Raw genomic sequence first — 19,037 nt, forward strand, 5'->3', positions numbered from 1 at the left:
ATTGGATACATGGATATGAACTATGAGTCAGATATATCTAATACGATCACAGTCTCTTTGAGGGGAGGTTGGGGGGATGAAGGGAACCAGGTTGTTCAATACAGATTAAGTGGAACCTTCCTGTGATAAATTATTACACTCAGTATTTGGCCAAACAAGTGACCAACTATAACCAGTTCACTTGATAGGAGGTTTGTTATAGTGTGAAGTCTAAATAGCTTTCATAAACAAATAACGTATTTGGATCTGTTCTGTTTAATTGTAAGTGAATATTAAATGATTTATTAATATCTACAGATTTTAAAATGATTATTTCTCTTACAATTTAAGTTTGTTTGTTTATAATTATTTTGTCCTACATACATAGATAAATAGATCTTAAGTCATTTTTTATAAAGCTTTTTTCAATAAATTAACTTACAAGAAAAAATTAATAAATTTACAGCAAAACAAAATTGATTTTCTAAAAAAAAAATCTCTCTGAAAAAAGTTTCAAACAATTTTTAATTTGAAAAAAAATTAAGTTGTTTTGTAGATAATAAAAATGCTTACCTCTGAATAACTCTGAACACACTATAAGCCTAATATTGTTAGATCTTTTTCATATTCAGGCAAACTAGTTCTGTGATAGTGTTATTAATGGAACTCTAATACGAAAATTCTCTGGTAATTCAAAACAATTTAAAAGTATACTTTTAAATGAATTTGTACCCAAATCTGATAATATTTTAGAACAAAATTTATTTATTATTTTTAAATAACATTCTGAATATTGGCATTACAAATATTGCAAAACCTTTATTAAACAGTAAGATAAAATGTGATAACACTTTAAAGTTTTAAAGTTAAAAATAATTAATGACTTACTATCAAAATAATGGAATTTTCTCCAAAAAACTTTATTTTTTTAGAACTAAAAAGAAAAAATGCTGTTTTTATAATATTTCTGTATCTAGAAATTCTTTATAGTCCAACTGAATCAAAATTGTTATTTTTACACATAATACTAGTACATAAAAACAAACATCTCAATGCAGTTTAACAGTACAGAAATAATGACACAAAAAATTGAAAAAATCAAATATTGAGTACATAATTCACTGCATACTTAAGGAGTTCCTCCTTAAGAGTTTAAAACATATCCTATTGACCTGCCAATATGTCTATGGTGGTCAACTCACCACCATGTAGGGGTTTACAGACCTCAATTCAACATAGATGTTTTACACAACTAGACACTCTGGAATATCATACAAATCAATCAATCAAGTACAGTTCTCAAATTTTATTTATAATTTTGTTCTAAATCATAGTTGCTTAATAAGTTAGTAGGTTTTTCATTTTTGCATGTTTAAGAGTGCATGTTTAGCAAATGCCTCTATGTGATAACTTCTGAATAATTTTCTTTCCCAAGGTGCTACAGGATATAATAGTGCTAGGATAGAATTGGTATTGATCAAAAAATGATCTCTTGGACTTTTAATTTCCACTTTTTAGAAGTCACCTGAGTTCAAAAATACTGTTATCTAGGTTACAATATTCTGTATGTTTGCACAGTTTGGTCTCTAGTTGATTTTATACTTAAATGGTTTGACTAAAAATTATAAAATCTGGTGCGATAGCTTGTACATTAGAGTGATTTATTCTATTAAGTAAAAAAATAATAATAATAAAACTAGTTAGTGGAAACCCATTCAGAATATATTACACTTCAAAAGAAATTGGACTTAATGTAAATTTTACTTTATGTGTATTTTTATTATTTTATCAACAACAAAACTTGACAGAAATCTATTAGAAATAATATCATTATGTTTATAATGATTTTCAACAAATTTCTACTTCTCAAAACCATTAGAATTATAAAAATTTCCTTACTTCCTTGACATTTCAAATTTTTGAAATTTTAAAAATTTTTCTTTAAATAAGATAACATCAAGGGGGAGAATTTTTAACCATAATGATGTGTTAGAAGGGATATAAATATATATTTTTAACACCTTCAAAGAGGTGTAGTTCTAAATTTGAACTGTTTGCATTTGTATTTTTTTATGTATGTTCAAGACTTATTTTCAGTAAATTATTTTTTCTTTATTTTCTACAAATTCCTCTGGTGTTCTCATTGTAAATTGTTCTGGATAACTTAAATGAGGGGTTTTAAACTCATTAGATTTTTTAATAGCTTTTTTCATATAGACAGAATTTTTTCACAACCACCCATTCAAATTCAGATAAATCTAAAAATTAACTTTTAAAAATAATAAAATCAAATTTTAAAAATACTTAAAAAGTTAAAAATTATTATTTTCAAATTCTTCTATAAAGATTGGAATGTAGTTAAAAAATGTTTTTAATTTGTCACTAATTTTTAAAAGAGTTAATTAAAAAAGAACATGAGAAGCAATAGTTTTTAGTACATCTTTTTCAAGTTAATTTTATTTTTTCTGATAGTTTTCTTTAAATCAGATATTACATGAGTATAAACAGTTTATGTCTGATATTTTATTCAAATAATGCAAAATATTAATACTTGATATACTACTAAGATTATATAAAAATATAAGATTCCTTAGGATAGGATACTGGAGAACCAAAAATTATGTTACATTTTATAGCTTTTTACCTGTTAATAATTGGTTGTATTGTAATAATGAAGAAACCCAAACAAATTTTGAACAAACAATTCTAGAACTACTTTATCGATGAATAAGAGGTAACTAAATAAATAAGAAAGTATACAAAACTTTTAAAATAATAATAATTTCTTTAATTATCAGTGAAAAAAATTTAATAATTTTAACTTCTGCAGAAAATTTATCAAATCATTACTAAATTTTTCTTAGTTGTTTGTATGATTATTAAATTGAATTACAGAATATTTTATTAATGATGCATTAAATTTCATAAGATAGTGACAAATTTGTGTAAAGTAGATTTTTATTCTATTTTTTAACATGTCAGGAAAAAGTACAAAAAAATGAATACGAAAAGTATAAAAAAATAATGATTTTTGACTTTAGTAAGTTATTAATGATTAAACAATTATTATGTAATGAATATAAAGTTAAAAAAAAAGAATAATATATTTATATGTTCTGTGATATATATATATATATGTATATCTTAATTTTATTATTAATCATGGCATACTGGTATTGATATTAATTAATTATATAATAATTTCCACTTACCAACTATTTTTATTATGTCTGAGCACTTTCGGATATTAATCCATCATCAGGAACATTTATGTGTTATGAATTATAATTATTTCCTTCACAAATTAATATATTAGATGAATTTAAAATTTTTTAAAAACAAAAATTATAAATACAACAATTGATCGTTAAAATGTAAAAATAGTGTCAACATTATCCGTCATTTCAGAATGAAGCTGTCAATTGTTATGTTTATTAGAATGATTCAGTACAACCAACCTAAGAATCAATATTATTGTTTATTATTTAATCAATATTATTCAAGCAATTGGCCAAAATACATTAATCTATTATTAATTACTTTAAAAGTTTATCATTGATGGCTAAATTTAATGTTAACCTTATTGATACATAGTATGTTGTAATAATAACTACATATATATGACTGTTAGTATTACAAGTATATGTCTAAAGTTATTTCAAACTATTATTCTATGAAATGTAGCATATAATTCCTTAAAGAGCCTTCAATATAGGGCTCTGTATTATAAGAATTATAAGTATTATAAGTATTAATACCTTTTGCAAGACTGAACAGTGTATCACTTTTGAAAGTCAAAGAATACTAAGCCTACAATGACAGCCTTCATTGGTTTATTTAGTATAATGTAACTATATTCATTTTAAAAATCTATTTTTTGCTTAACTCTGATTAACTATATTGTAATTAATGTAATTTTAATTTGTATTTTATCACATATAATTTAGATAAATAGTGTTTAGAGTATGAAATAAGAATGTTGATTAAAAGTTCAAAATTTCTTCTAATTTAAGTTTCTAAAACATTTTATAAAACATAAATGTAAGTAGATATATCATAGTTTGCAAATTAACCAGATTACAAAGAATGTTTTGTTTATTTTTATGTTGTGGCTATACTGCTTGACCACACCCATTCTTTAAGTTGTCTGTAATGTGAGGTTATTGTATTTTTGTAATTTAGCAATTTTCATGTTATAAATAGTGTTTTAGTTAAGTTTATTTCATTTTTTATTACAAAATCATATTTTTGTATTTTTTGTACTGTAGATCTTGAATATAAAATAATGGATATAACTCCAAGAATGTGTTCACAAATTGTTTCTCTTTCAGAGCATACCAGTATGCATAATACAACTGTTAGATTAATAATAACCTAACAACTGTTAGACACCGACTACTTTAGCTGAATAGAAAGCTCATCAGCCAGCTAAAAAGCAGCTTTTAACAGCAGCAATGTACAAAAATAGGCTAATAGGCTCTTGTGGGCCAAACTACATGCTAACTGGAGCAAAGAAGACTGGAGAAATGATATGTTTTCCGATGAGTCATATTTTTATTTTCAGAGTCAAAGGGTTCCATATGTTAGTAAAAGCATCAGATTAAAATACATTACCAGCTCATATCCAACAATCAGTTAAACATTCCAGGAAAAAAATGTTTTGGGGTTATTTCACATTTGAAGGTCCTTGATCATTTCTTCCATTAGATGGTATGTTGAAAAGTGATGGATATGTCAAAATTCTGAAGGAAAGAGTTGGGATACAGTTTCAAAACAAATTTTCATAAGCAACAGAGCGTTCCAATGAGATTTGGTGCCATGCCATACTGCCAATAAAGTGGAAAAAATTTTCAAAGGGAGGAGCACTTTAATTTTTGCTTAACATTAAAGTACTCTTGTGGCTAGACAATTCTCAGACTTAACCTAATTGAAAATCTTTGAGCAATAGTCAAAAAACTACTCTCAAAGATGGACTGTACCACAAAAGTTAACTTTATTAAAGCAATAATGTCAGTATGGTTTCATGATGAAGAAATCAGAAAAATGCATAGTACACTTGTTGAATCGATTCCAAATCGTGACGTGAAGTGATTATGAATAAAGGAAGATATTAATTACTAGAAATTCACAAATTTTACAAGTATAATTTTTTATCTAAATGAAGTTATTTTTTATTAAATAACATTTGTGTTCAGATCTGTATTAGTCTGTGTTCTAATTAATTTATTATAATTTACTGTACAATAAATAACTAAAGAATAATTCTAATAAAAAATGTTAAATTGTGAGCAGAAGTAAATTCATGGATTGTAATGGAGACTATTGCCCTCCCACAAAAAGTTGTAATGTATGCAAATAACAATGAAATATTTTAGTTAAATTTTAAATGAAAGATTAAACTACAATTTTTGTGTATACAAGAAAATTGTGAAACCAAGAATTATTAAATAGGGTGAGAATTCAGTTGAATTATTTAATCTGACTCTCTTAGAAGACAAAGGACCATCTGACCAGTTTACATTAGCGAAAATATGTTTATACTGCATCAAATAGAATTTTTATTTTTATGAAAATCAAGTGATTATGAGGTATATATAATAAAAATGAATGTATATTGTTAGGCTGTAACTATTTCTTGAACCTACAATCAATAAATCTTGATATGTATCCATAATATGTTCACCTTGAATGTATTCTAGAGGATAATCAATAATACTATATATCCTTAATTTAGTTCACTTTTAATATTTTGATTACAGCACCTTAGTTTTTCCAGAGATAGCTGAACTTTCATGAAAGTACAGTTGAGTTTTTTAATATCATTAGTTTCATAAGTAGTAAATTTGAATATTTAACTAGCATACATCTGCAGAATATTTTAATGATAATTTAACTCCGACTGTTACAAGTCTCTGTTTTTATTTTAATTAAAATTAATTATAAAGTTATTTAACATCACTCAGTCTCATTCTACTTTTTCCATTTACAAATCAAACTACACTGGTTGTAAAAATGGAGTAATTTCTGTATTGTTTTTTCTCTATACATAGTTAACCATTTTATTTTGTTTACAAATGAATCAAATTGTATTGATTTGTTTTTAAGCTCTTTAATAAAACAAGCATATGATCATAATTAAATAATTATATGTTTATATATATTCTTGTCTGAAATAATATCATCTCTTGGACCTGCCTCAAAAAGTAGAACATTTTTTCAAGATACAAAAATTGCCATCCAACCCGATACTTAGAAAAGTTAGAATTTATGTCTATATTTAAGAATGTGTAATCTTAGCTAAAAAGAATAATTAGTTATTCTTAAAAAAGTTACAAGATTTACTTCTATCAAACTAGACAATAGAACTGGTTTTTTTTTTTTTGTAATTCAACACAATATTTTGGCTTACGAATAGAAAGGGCCTTATGATGTTTCTGTTGCCATTTTTTATAAATTACTGACCCATTTAAAAGATCTTACCTACTGTTTATTTAAAATAAAATTAAAAAATTGTTTACAAAGTAATATGACTCTAACATTGAATTTTTAAGTATTAATTAAAAAATTAATAAAAGCCAGAATTTTTTGCATCTCCATTCAAAGTGTACATAAATATGTGCTCAAATAATATTAACATAACTTTAAAATAATGTATTCTATTAACATAAAATGTTAGCTTTTATTTCCTACAGAAATAAGTATTTTGCTTGAATATAGGAAATGTGAGATCAAAAATAAGAAACAATAACCCAATTGGTTTGATTTATGGGAATCAAACAGCCTACAATGTAACTGTCTGTCCATTAAATTATTGAAGCAGCTGAAGTTTCTATATGATTAAAATTTTTTTAACATACCTCTCAGTAAGTAGATGTTAAATTTATTTTTTTACTTCAAATTTAAAATGAATTTTTTTTCCAGTTTTGTAATGGCATCTTCACATATAACATCAGATTTAATTAACAATTTGATGGATAAAGTGAGACCAGGAATAACTGTTTCATCTTTCAAAGTAAGTATTATATATGTATAATATTGGTATCTTCTAATTCACACAACCATATTTGCTATGCACACACAGTAAGCATTCCATGACAGGCTTACAAAGAAAGTATGGAGGAACAGGAAATTCCTATTGACTTTTTCAATGAGTTTACTGTACAACTGCATATTAGCAAGCCAAAGTCACTGAAATTGATATGAAATGTTGAGCCATACAAATGATATCTTCACTATATTCTTCTAAGGGACTATCTGGGAGAATACTGTCGCGTGGGCGCGATGTGCATTCCTCACGGCTCGATCAGGATATTGAGAGGTTGTTGATAATTTATAATGTTTATATAATTATAGTTTATTGATTTAAAATGTTCAAATTACAACCAAATTAATAATTACAAGGCAAATTAATAATAATAAAACAGTTAATGAACACAAATATTATTACAGTAGTTACAACCACAATAATTGTCAAGATAATAGTAGTAAATGATTATTACATGACATGAAACATAACATAATCAAAACAATAAGTATAACATAAAAACAGACAAAAATACATAATGTAATCAACAAAGATAACAATCAAAATTATTACATGTAAATAACAACACATCAAATAGTGATAGTAATGTCAATAGTAATAAATACAGATTACACATAAGAGAGCTTAAAATAAATAATCGTTCGGAATTTATTCCAGATATATAAACAGAAAACTAGTATTCAGACCCAATAAGAAAGAAACCGCTAGTTTTAACCCTTTTTAACCACTAGTCTTACATTAACAAACAATCTTATAAAATTCACTTGCAAATCCCTTCTTTTGTCTATCTTAACAGTTTATGAATGAAGTCTATTGCACTATTTGTTTTGGATATACACTTATAATTTTACTGTAAGTCACCGATAGTACTTTCTTGGTTACTGAATTACTCGTGGTGTCACCTTAATCGTATCGAACTGGTTACTCTCCTTGCTGGACTGATATCTCGCAGACTCACAACTGTGACTCGCCACCATCGTGGATCATCGTCGTACGTCTCGAAGACTGGTTCGCAGAACTCTCTGCCGAATTCACACAACTCACAGCCTCTCCTCGCTGAACTGCCCTTGTGGGACTGATGTCGTAACGCCTCGCAGACTAGTTCACGGATTTCCACAGTTCGAACTGAATACAGTTCTGTTGGCTGATGTATTCGAGAGTTTTCGTAATAAAATGATTGAAATAAACAATTTGGATCCGTGTCATTATATATCCGCTCCACATTTATCGTGGTTTGCAGCGCTTAAGGAAACGAAAGTGCAGTTAGAACTCGTTACAGATCCGGATATGTATTTGTTTTTTGAAAAAGGCATTCGCGGTGGCGTGTCGATGATTCCCAACCGTTATGCTGTGGCAAACGATCCGAATCAACATGATTATTATGATGAAAATAAACCGAAGAAGTACATTAAATATTACGATGTACGATCTCTTTACGGCCGCTGTATGATGGAACCGCTGCCTGTAAACGGTTTCAGATGGTGTGATGAAAACGAACTTGAATATTTGTTCAATGTGGAAGATGTAAAAGACGATGCGGAAACTGGTTATATTTTAGAAGTCGATTTAACATATCCCAAACATTTACATGAAACACACAGAGATTATCCGCTCGCACCAGAGAAAAAATCCATTCCCAACGGTATGATTTCTCCGTTCCTCTCCGATGAAAAACGAGTGGCGTGTAAAAAATTATTGTGTACTTTGGAAGATAAACACAAATACGTTTTACATTACAGAACGTTAAAACTGTATTGTCAACAGGGTATGGTGCTGACAAAAATACACAGAGCCGTTAGTTTCAATCAATCTCCATGGTTGAAAGATTATGTTGAGAAAAATTTTGATGCGTGGTGCGACACAAAAGATCCGATTGAAAAAAAGTTTACAAGCTATTGATCAACAGTGTATACGGTAAAACTATTGAAAATGTAAGAAAGCGAATCGATATGCTTTTGATTAACGACAAATCAAAATTTAAAAAAATAAACGCCAGTCCAAGAGTAAAGCATTATTATCCTTATGGAAATGATGTAGTTGGAATTTCACTGTTGAAAAAAAATATATACTTAAACAAACCCATATATGTAGGTTTAACAGTAACGGATTTGGCAAAACTAATCATGTATGATTATCATTACAATCACTTTTTACCCAGATACGGACATGAAAACATAAAACTGCTAATGACAGACACAGATTCGTTATTATATTCAATTACACCAACAAAAGAGAAACATTTTGATCATTCTTGGGATGATAAACGTTTGAATGAACAAGATGAAAATGTTTACGCAACTAGTAAATACGACATTGGTCGTTTAAAAGATGAAATGAAAGGGGATCCAATCTACGAATTTGTCGGGTTGAGAGCTAAAATGTATTCTTTACTTTGGGGATATCATCAATGCGGTTTAGAAGAAAAAAAGACAGCCAAGGGAATTAAAAAAGGTTCTCGTATAGTCGATAAAGATTGTAATTTGAAAGTTTTAAATCATGAAATTTATAAAGATTGTTTATTCAATAGAAACATTTCATATTCCACTTCGAAATCATTACGTAGTTTTAATCATCAAATATACTCGATTGATCAGAGTAAAAAAGCTCTCTCACCATATGATGATAAAAGATTCGTGTTGGAAAACCTTATAGATACACTTTCGTATGGACATAAAGAAATCGGTGAATATATGATAAAAAAGAAAAAAAATTAGTCCGCATCCATTCTATTAATATTATTAATTTCTCTAATTAATTTATTTTTTTTAACATATGTTAGCTTAGTTTCGTTACAAATACAACAAGTAGAACGTATTTTATTTTTTTCTGCCACAACACAATTACGCGAGAGAGTTCTAAATTTACATTTTATACAAAACGAGTACATATCTAAAATATACATGATTTAATATGTAACATCAATACCGTTATCCATCAATCGATGCGATAAGCGACTCACCGTTTTTCGTGGTTATAAATTCCACTTTTTCAATTCTATAATGCTTATCAACAATCATTTCACTAATATTTTTAACATTATTGGAATAATTCAAACGATTCAATTTTTCTAAAATATCGCACATTTTTATAGACCTATATTAAAGAGTACAATATTTAAAAACAATATTTTATTAGCGATAAAAATTATCGTTTTATTTATAGTTATAGAAATGATGATTCTTATGATTAGATTAAAGAAAATGATATTTTCGGTGATTTAACCTAATTATCGATACATTTTAAATACTTGTAATAAAGAAATACATTACTTTACTATGTTGTTAATTTCTATATTTTAGATCAAAATGACAATTAAACCAATTTTAGCGAAAGAATTACACAAGCCTGCCAGACGCAATTATCCAACCAGAAAAACAGAATTAAAAGGCCTGAATGAGTTAGTCCAAGCAGACATAGTAGAAATGATACCTTATTCACGACAAAACAACGGCTACAAGTACTTTTTGACGGTTATCGATTGTTTTAGTAAGTTTGCATACGCTATACCGTTAAAGAAGAAGACGGGTATAGAAGTCGCAGTCGCTTTGCATCCGATATTCGCAAATCACAAAATGAAACATTTTCAAACAGATCAAGGGAAAGAGTTTTATAATCCGCAAGTTAAAGCCCTTTTGAAACAGTACAACATAAATCACTATTCTACATATTCAGATAAAAAAGCCGCCATAGTTGAACGTTTTAATAGGACGCTAAAGACGAAAATGTTTACCAAATTTACAGAACACGGGAACTATAAATGGATTAGTATGTTACAAAATCTCGTCAATGAATACAATAATACGGTGCATTCAGCTACAAAATTTAAACCGAAAGATGTAAATCAAAAAAATGAACAGCAAGTTCTCGCAAATTTAAATAAAAAATACGATAGGAAACCGAATATTGTAAAGATTAAATTTCGATTAAAGTCGACGATCCGGTTCGTATAAGCAAACATAAAAAGATATTCGACAAGGGTTATTTGCCCAATTGGACGAATGAAATATTCAAAATACACACTGTTCACTCGGAATCTCGACCTGTAATCTATGAACTGATCGATTCCAGAAATGAAATTCTAAAAGGTCGTTTTTATCAACACGAATTGCAAAAAACAAAACACAAACACATATATCAAATTGAGAAAATTCTCAAACGAAAAGGCAACAAAGCCTATGTAAAATGGTTAGGTTTTGATAAATCTTACAATTCATGGATAGATTTGAATGATGTTGTAGTGTGAATATATTGTTACGTGGAAAAAATTTTTTTTCATAATATAGATTCGATTATAATGTTGGAATTTATTGTTTTGGTAATTTTGATTTTACTGATGTTTTGGATATGATTTTCAATATTTCATGACAAATGAAATGATGTTGTATATATATAAAGATGCCTCCAATTCGCATAAAAATCCGTATGATTTTGACATAAGATAACAAATTTCACAATAATTTTATCATAAGTCACCGAAATTGATGTGAGTGTAACAAACTAATAGTTTGTTAAAAATTCATAAATATTTTTACAAGGGAGAGATATAAAGGAAGTGCAACAGAAAACAAAATTTCCCATCATGAACGTAATGAAAGGATACGGATTGAAAAAAAAGAAGTAAGCACGGTTTCCTCTTGCCAAACACTATCAGATGTATTGTATGCGGCCCATCGAATTGCGGTAAAACAAATGTGGTTTTCAATCTTTTAGTTCAAGAAAACGGAGTACGCTTTCAGAACTTGTACATTTTCTCTAAATCTCTCCATCAACCGCTATATAGAATGTTATCAAACCTGATAATGTTGAATCCAGAATTGGGTTACTATGAATACAGTGAAAACGATCAGGTTCCACAACCGGAAGCGATTCAACCACATTCGATAATGGTATTCGACGATGTAATCAAACAAAAGCAAAACAATATCGGTGATTATTTTTCGAGAGGTCGCCACAATAAAATTGATTGCTTCTATCTGGCGCAAACGTATTCGAAAATACCAAAACAACTCGTGCGGGACAATTGCAATTTTCTAATTCTGTTCAGACAAGACGGTTTAAATTTACAACACATTTACGATGAACACGTAAACGTCGACATGTCCTTTAACGACTTTAAATCTTTATGCGAACATGTTTGGAACGCGAATCGGTATGGTTTTCTAGTTATCGATAAAGAAAGCGATAAAAATAAGGGTCGCTATCGGAACGGTAGGGATAAATTTATCATCATCGATTGAACGCAGCGATGCTATATTGAACGCACCGTCGAACGCAGCGAAGCTATATTGAACACAGCGTTGAACGCAGCGATGCTATATTGAACGCGAATAGATTATTTGTTTCAGTTTTTAAATTTTTTACGTATAGAACAATGTATAAGAAGGAGAAACAAATGATGGAAATTGATAGATTGAATAAAGATTTTATACGTAAACATGCGGCTTTCATGTTGGGTTTAGCCGAAAAGGAAGCTTTATTCGCTAAACGTTTCAAACCGATAATCGAACCGATCCAAGAAATTAGAGAAAAAATAGATAAACCAAAACCGTCTCCTCTACCTCCGACCGATGGAGAAATTGATATAGATAGAGTAGGACGCGAATTGGGTGATAGACTGATGAGTAATTTAGAGAGACATGAAGAGAGATGTGGAAGAGTTTATTGGAACAAGATTTAGAACTTTCAGATGATGAAGAAGATGTAGCTTCTTCTACAATGTTATCTCAACAAACAACTCTACCACGTGAACAAACTCAAACTGCGTATGAAGGTGACGAAGAGCCTGTTAAATATATACATATTTTGCCAGACACTCCATCTACACAAATTTCTGAGACGCAAGAGACAATTACAGGTGAAGATTATTCAGAAGCTGTAAAACCATACATACAAATGTTGAAGACTGATCCAAAAGTATCTCTAGATCATGTATACGGTGTGAAATACGATAAAAATACAGATACGGCTACATTGGGCGATATTAAAATTGAATTTGTCGGTGATAAAATGCATTTGGGAGAGATATGTTCGGCCACACCGGGCGTCCTCGAGCTGTTGTTGTTTAAAAATCCAGATCTGAGAAAAGTTCACACGGCAGATATGCAAACTTATGGTGAAATGTTGAAGCGTACCGGTGCTCACTTGACGGACGCCGGCGCAGTAAAAACGAATAAATCTTTCAAATACAACGAAGTCATCAGAAAACTGTTCCCTTCAAAAAGACCCGTCAAATCAATTTCACCATATAAGACACCATCGTCATCGTTCAGCGGCACCAGGTTGTTACACGCGCAACTCAATTATAATCCAGTCTATTTATACTGGCACGATCCAAACGATCTGGTAGCTAGATTGCATACTCTTGTAGGCGAATATGACGCTGGAAACAAGGGCGTTTCTAACGAACTGATATCCATAATTAAAGAATTGAAACAAGTTGAATTTGAAGAATAGATTATTTGTTTTTAATTTTAATTTTTCAAATATAGAAATCTCACGATTAAGATTAGGTCGTAATGGACGTCGAACAGCGAGAAAACGAGAGCCTCCTGGGGAAGGTTTTTCGTTGACTAGTGATGGAAATTATGATATAAATCACCATAGATTGTGCAACGTGTCCGATCCTATCGGTGATTCGGATGCGGTGAATTTGAAACATGCCAAACAAATGTCGTCGGGTTTCCCCATCACAACCGATGGAAATTACGATATAAAAAATCATAGGTTGTGTAACGTGTCCGATCCTGTCGATGATGCGGACGCGTTGAATCTGCGTCGAAGCAAAAGTATGTTTGATGAATACACAATCCATCTGTATGAAAAGTTTATAGGTTTGGAAAGATTAAATGCATACGATGAGGTTATTAGAAAATACATAGAAGATGAAATGGAAAGGCTTGCTAACGATACTTTACAATTTATAAATGATGAAAACATCAAGCTTAAATCAAAAGTTGATAGATATATAGATGATGCGATAGAGACGGCCATTAAGAAAATTTTGGAAGCGATTAACAAAAACAATAATGATGGCATAAAAATAAATTTGGTTCGTCATGATGAATAATGTAATTGAATTAAAAATAATTTTTTTATATATAGAGATATGAAGGTGAAGAAGAAAAATATTTCCAAGAAAAAAGACGGACGCGGTATAATCGGGTCAGTAATCAATAAGGCTGTAGATTTATTACCGTTTGAAGCTCATATTCCAGGTTACAATTATTGCGGTCCGGGCACGAATTTGGATAAGAGGTTGAAGCGTGGTGATAGAGGCATAAATAAATTAGATGAGGCGTGTAAACTGCACGATATAGCATATTCGAAATATTCAGATAATAAAACAAGATATCAAGCCGATAAAGCGCTTGCCGAACGGGCTAGGAAACGTGTGCTCGCACCAGATAACAGTTTGACTGAAAGAGTGGCCGCCTACGCAGTAACTAACGCGATGAAACTTAAATCCAAATTTGGCGGTCGATTGAGATTGAAGGAAGGCAGCGGTACGGCTAAGAAAAAAAAAATAATCGATTCAATACCAAATCGCGCTTTGTACGATCAAGAAATGATTGAATACGCGAAACAATTGAAAATTCCACACTTCCGCGGTGTTTTTATGTTGGACGCTTTACCGAAAAAGATTTGGAAAAATGAATGCTCGATAGTGAATTTAGACACTTCAAACGGCCGCGGTACGCATTGGGTTTGTTTCCGAAAAATCGATAAAAATGTAGATTATTTTGATAGCATAGGCGATGCGCATCCGCCTCCAGAACTGATGAATTATTTCAGAAACTCCAACGTAACGTACAATTACAATAGATATCAAACCGACGACGATGTGATTTGCGGTCGATTATGTTTAGAATTTTTATCCGAATAAATTATAAGTTTTTTGTTTTTTATTTTTTCTAAATAGATATGTCGTGTCTATTATCGATTGATGGTAACAGTTCGATGATTAAAAAATCATTTTTTCCACCGATCGACCTTTCAAAAGGCCAATACGAATTGGGTCTCAAATGGTTGATGACCGCCAACACTATCCCGAACGTCCAGGAAATCAAAAATAATAAATTTTGTTTCGCTTTGGAAAAGGATGTCAAAAAAGATGAAAATAATAATTATGTGTTGACAAAAAAGGAATACATAACAATACCAACAGGTAGTTATGAAATTGAAGATATCAGTAACTATATACAGAATAAAATTAATCAAACCATCATATTGCAAGCAAACCCAAATACGTTACAGTGTGAAATTAAAAGCACCGTATGGATAGACTTTTCGGATACAGATTGCAGTATCGGCAGGCTGTTGGGCTATGGGTCGAGAGTTCTCAAAGCGAATGCGACGCATCTTTCGGATGAAATAATAAATATCGCTACCGTGAATGTAGTACGCGTGAAATGTAACATTATTTCAGGCAGTTATAGAAATGAAAATCAAGACCGCATTTTATATGAGTTTCCGCTGAGTGTAGATCCGGGCGATATGATTGAAGAATATCCTCCTTATATTGAATTTCTGCTGATAGATGTGAGAGCAATTTACGATTTAGTTATATCATTGACCGATGAAAATGATAATTTATTAAATTTGCGCGGCGAACGAGTAAACATGATGTTAGTTTTGAAAGAATCAGGGACCCATCGGAGTTTCTGAATAGAATATTGTAATTTGGATTTTTATTTTGTTGTTTTAGATAGACATGCCGCTAGTATTTGAAAGTGATGATGAAAATGATGTTAAAAAAGTTACAAATTGACCGAAGAAAGCGTTAAAAAATTTATATCTTTAGGTTTTGAAATCGTCGAAGGGAAACTTAAAAGCACCATTACGTTATTGAAATAAAAAATTAAACTTTTTCTATAGAGATGAATTATTTAACAGTTAATAAGATAGCGCGTTCAGATGAGTCCTTAACATATAATCAATTTCACAATCATTATTCCTTAGCGAATAAAATCGAAAAAGAGATTAAAATCCCTATAAATCAACCGGATGTGTATACCGTTCCGGGTGAAAGTTATTTGATTGTTTCCGGCAAACTCGTCGGAACAGACGGAAAAAAATCGACTACTTCAGAATTAGTTAATTTTGCTGTGGCCTTCTTATTCCAGGATATACGATATCTTATTAACGCGCAAGAAGTCGCTTCGGTGAGAAATGTAGGCGTGAAAACTGTTATGAAAAACGTTCTTTCAATGACAAATTCTATGCTGCCATGTGCCGAAATAGCAGGATGGATTAGTGGAAAAAATAAAGTCGATTTAGATGAAAATGGTAATTTTAATTTATGCATACCGTTATCGATGCTGTTGGGTTTCGCTGAAGACTATAAAAAAATAATCATAAACAACAGACAAGAATTGGTGTTGAGACGTTTTGATAGCGATGTAAACGCGATACACGCTACGGTTCCCGACCACAAATCTAAGATAGAATTAACAGACATCGTGTGGGTTGTCCCGTACCTCAAGGTGGCACCCGAATATGAATTGGAATTAGCTAAAATAAGAGATCAAAATAAAGATGTGCGTATGGCGTTCAGAGCGTGGGACCTTGAAAATACAGCGGTTCCTCAAACGAATTCTTTTATATGGAATGTCGCAAATAGATAAATAGATAAACCGCGCTATGTTATTGTAGGTTTTCAAACCAATAGGAAAGATAAAGCCATGAAGGACGCGTCAGAATTCGATTCGTGTAACGTTAAAAATATTTGTGTAATGATTAATTCGAAAAATATCCGTATGAAGATTTACGAGGAAATCAAGCGTTGATGTATAGAATGTTTATTAATTTTCAAAAATCATATTATAAAAATATAGATTCACCGTACACGTTTTCCGATTACAAAACCAAATATCCCCTATATGTGATCGACTGCTCGCGTCAAAATGATTCTGTAAAAATTGGTGTAAATGATTTGAAGATTAAAGTTGAAGCGGAAGAAAATTTTAAACCAAATACAGTAGCATATTGTTTATTGATATACGATAATGTAATCGCGTATTCTCCGCTGACGGGCAAAGTGATAAAGCAAGAATAATAAGTGAAAGGTCGCAGATATTTTTATTTTTTTTTACCATCAATGTTAGTTTTACGCGAACAAAAGTCAATGCTACAGACGAGGGAATCCCCATGATGTCATGCATACGCTTTATTATGTTATTTATATGAATGACTTACATTTCTGCCGTTTGATCGATATGAATGACTTACATTTCTGCCGTTTGATCGGTATTTTGCAACATCTCACAAAACTGAAGGAACATATACATATTGGAACCAATAAATGCATAATTTTTTCCCTCAATAGATTATAAGTTTTGTATTATTTATTTTCTAAATATAGACATTTCAGATGGAACTTTTTAAAATTAAGAAATTGAATAATTTCGTTGATTTTCCTAAATATGCTACTGAACAAAGCCCGGTTTAGATTTAGTTTCAACAATCGATACGATTATTCAACCGGGTGAAATAAAAATAATCGCGACCGGCATTGCTATATCGCTACCTAAAAAGTATGCAGCGCAAATAAGGCCTAGATCCGGTTTGGCAATGAGCTATGGTATTACAATTGTGAATTCACCGGGCACTGTCGATGCTGACTATCGCGGAGAAATTAAAGTCGCCCTTATTAATTTGGGTGATAAAGATTTTACAATCCAGAGGGGATTCAAAATCGCACAAATGATAATATCAAAACGCATATCGTGGACGGAAAGCGAAACATTAGATGGAACCGAACGTAATGATAAGGGTTTTGGTTCGACTGGTATGCAACTTATATAGAACTAATTTTAAATCGCGTATTCTCCGCTAACGATCAAGAATAATAGGCAAAAGTTGAAAGATCACAGATATTTTTATTTTTTGTAGATAATCATTGACAGTTATTCATAAGGTCAGTCGTATTCATAAGACTGACCTTATGAGGATGTCGGAGGGTGCAATACCCTCCTACTTTTCGCAGTTTACGGACTTACGTCCTTTGCTGCTGGGTGATTCTAATGGACTGGCGGTTATTAATAATGGTTGGCGTTTATTCGTTTGTGAAGTTTGGATTGCGTTCCGATCCAATGGAGGGTTTGTCGGTAGGGGCCCGATGGAACGATGTACTAATAAGCTTATCTTCCAAGACGCACTCCATTTCAGCCTAGAGTGGGCTGAAATCCTTTATTTAGGTGGGCGTCCTCTCTTTAGGAGAGTACGTCGGAGGCAATTTTTGGACTTACACTTTGTCATTTACTTAATTCACCTCAATTTAACTTGGTTTGAATTAAGTAAATGTGGTTGGATGGGTTGCTCTAGGGCGTTGCGTCCCAGAGCTATCTCAGTCAGTAGAAAATAGATTGGGATTTACTAGTCTGAGCGCGATATACCTCTATTAAGTGTTAGATGTCTGCCCGCCGTAAGGGCAGGCAGGAGAGATATACATAACGCAGGTTGTTTTTTCGAGCGCCCGTGCGCCGGGGTGGTGACAATTTTGAATAAGACGCCCCCCTATTATATATAAATTTGGACTTGATGCAGCTGCTGGTCTAGCCCTACAAAATATAATGGTCCGCGGAGGGTTTGGGGGGTCTGGTGGTGTGTGGCCAAACACGCTTTCTTCTAGCTGTCCTTGTAGTACTTGGAGTTTCACCTGAAAAAGAAAAAGCCCAAGTGCACAGCGGATTGAACTGTTGAAGGGGTGAGAAAGATTGCTCTTTCATCACCGTGGTATGTGGTGGTGAGGGTTAAGGCAGTCATGCTGCCGGAAGGGTATGGAAGTGGGAGCGGAATTTGGTAGTGTGTCCGCCTGCCTTCCTTTGGTGGGACTTCACTGCGAAGCCGTAGACCTTGCCTAACTCTTCTCTTGAGTAACCTTTAAGTCACCGCTTTGCTTGTAGTTCTAAGAAGAACTAAGCGGGCGAGAAGGCAGGTTTCTTCTTTCAGCAGCAGTTCTATCTTCATCGTTTTCTTCCTCTGCTGCCTCGTCGTCTCTTCTTTCTTCTGGAGC

The 19,037-nt window shown here is 31.3% G+C and overlaps 1 protein-coding gene across 1 annotated transcript in view; it reads left to right on the top strand.

Moving 5' to 3' along the window:
- The first annotated feature begins 159 nt into the window (after positions 1-159).
- The window catches only part of LOC142324499 (uncharacterized), a 55,352-nt gene continuing 36,474 nt past the window's right edge, over positions 160-19,037 (top strand). The window contains exons 1-2 of the mRNA XM_075365326.1: positions 160-261; positions 6,901-6,991. Of these exons, the coding sequence (XP_075221441.1) occupies positions 6,908-6,991 (84 nt within the window). The 5' untranslated portion in view covers positions 160-261; positions 6,901-6,907. The remainder of the gene's footprint in view (positions 262-6,900; positions 6,992-19,037) is intronic.

This window comes from Lycorma delicatula, chromosome 5 (genome assembly GCF_047948215.1).
Source record: "Lycorma delicatula isolate Av1 chromosome 5, ASM4794821v1, whole genome shotgun sequence".
Taxonomy (NCBI): domain Eukaryota; kingdom Metazoa; phylum Arthropoda; class Insecta; order Hemiptera; family Fulgoridae; genus Lycorma; species Lycorma delicatula.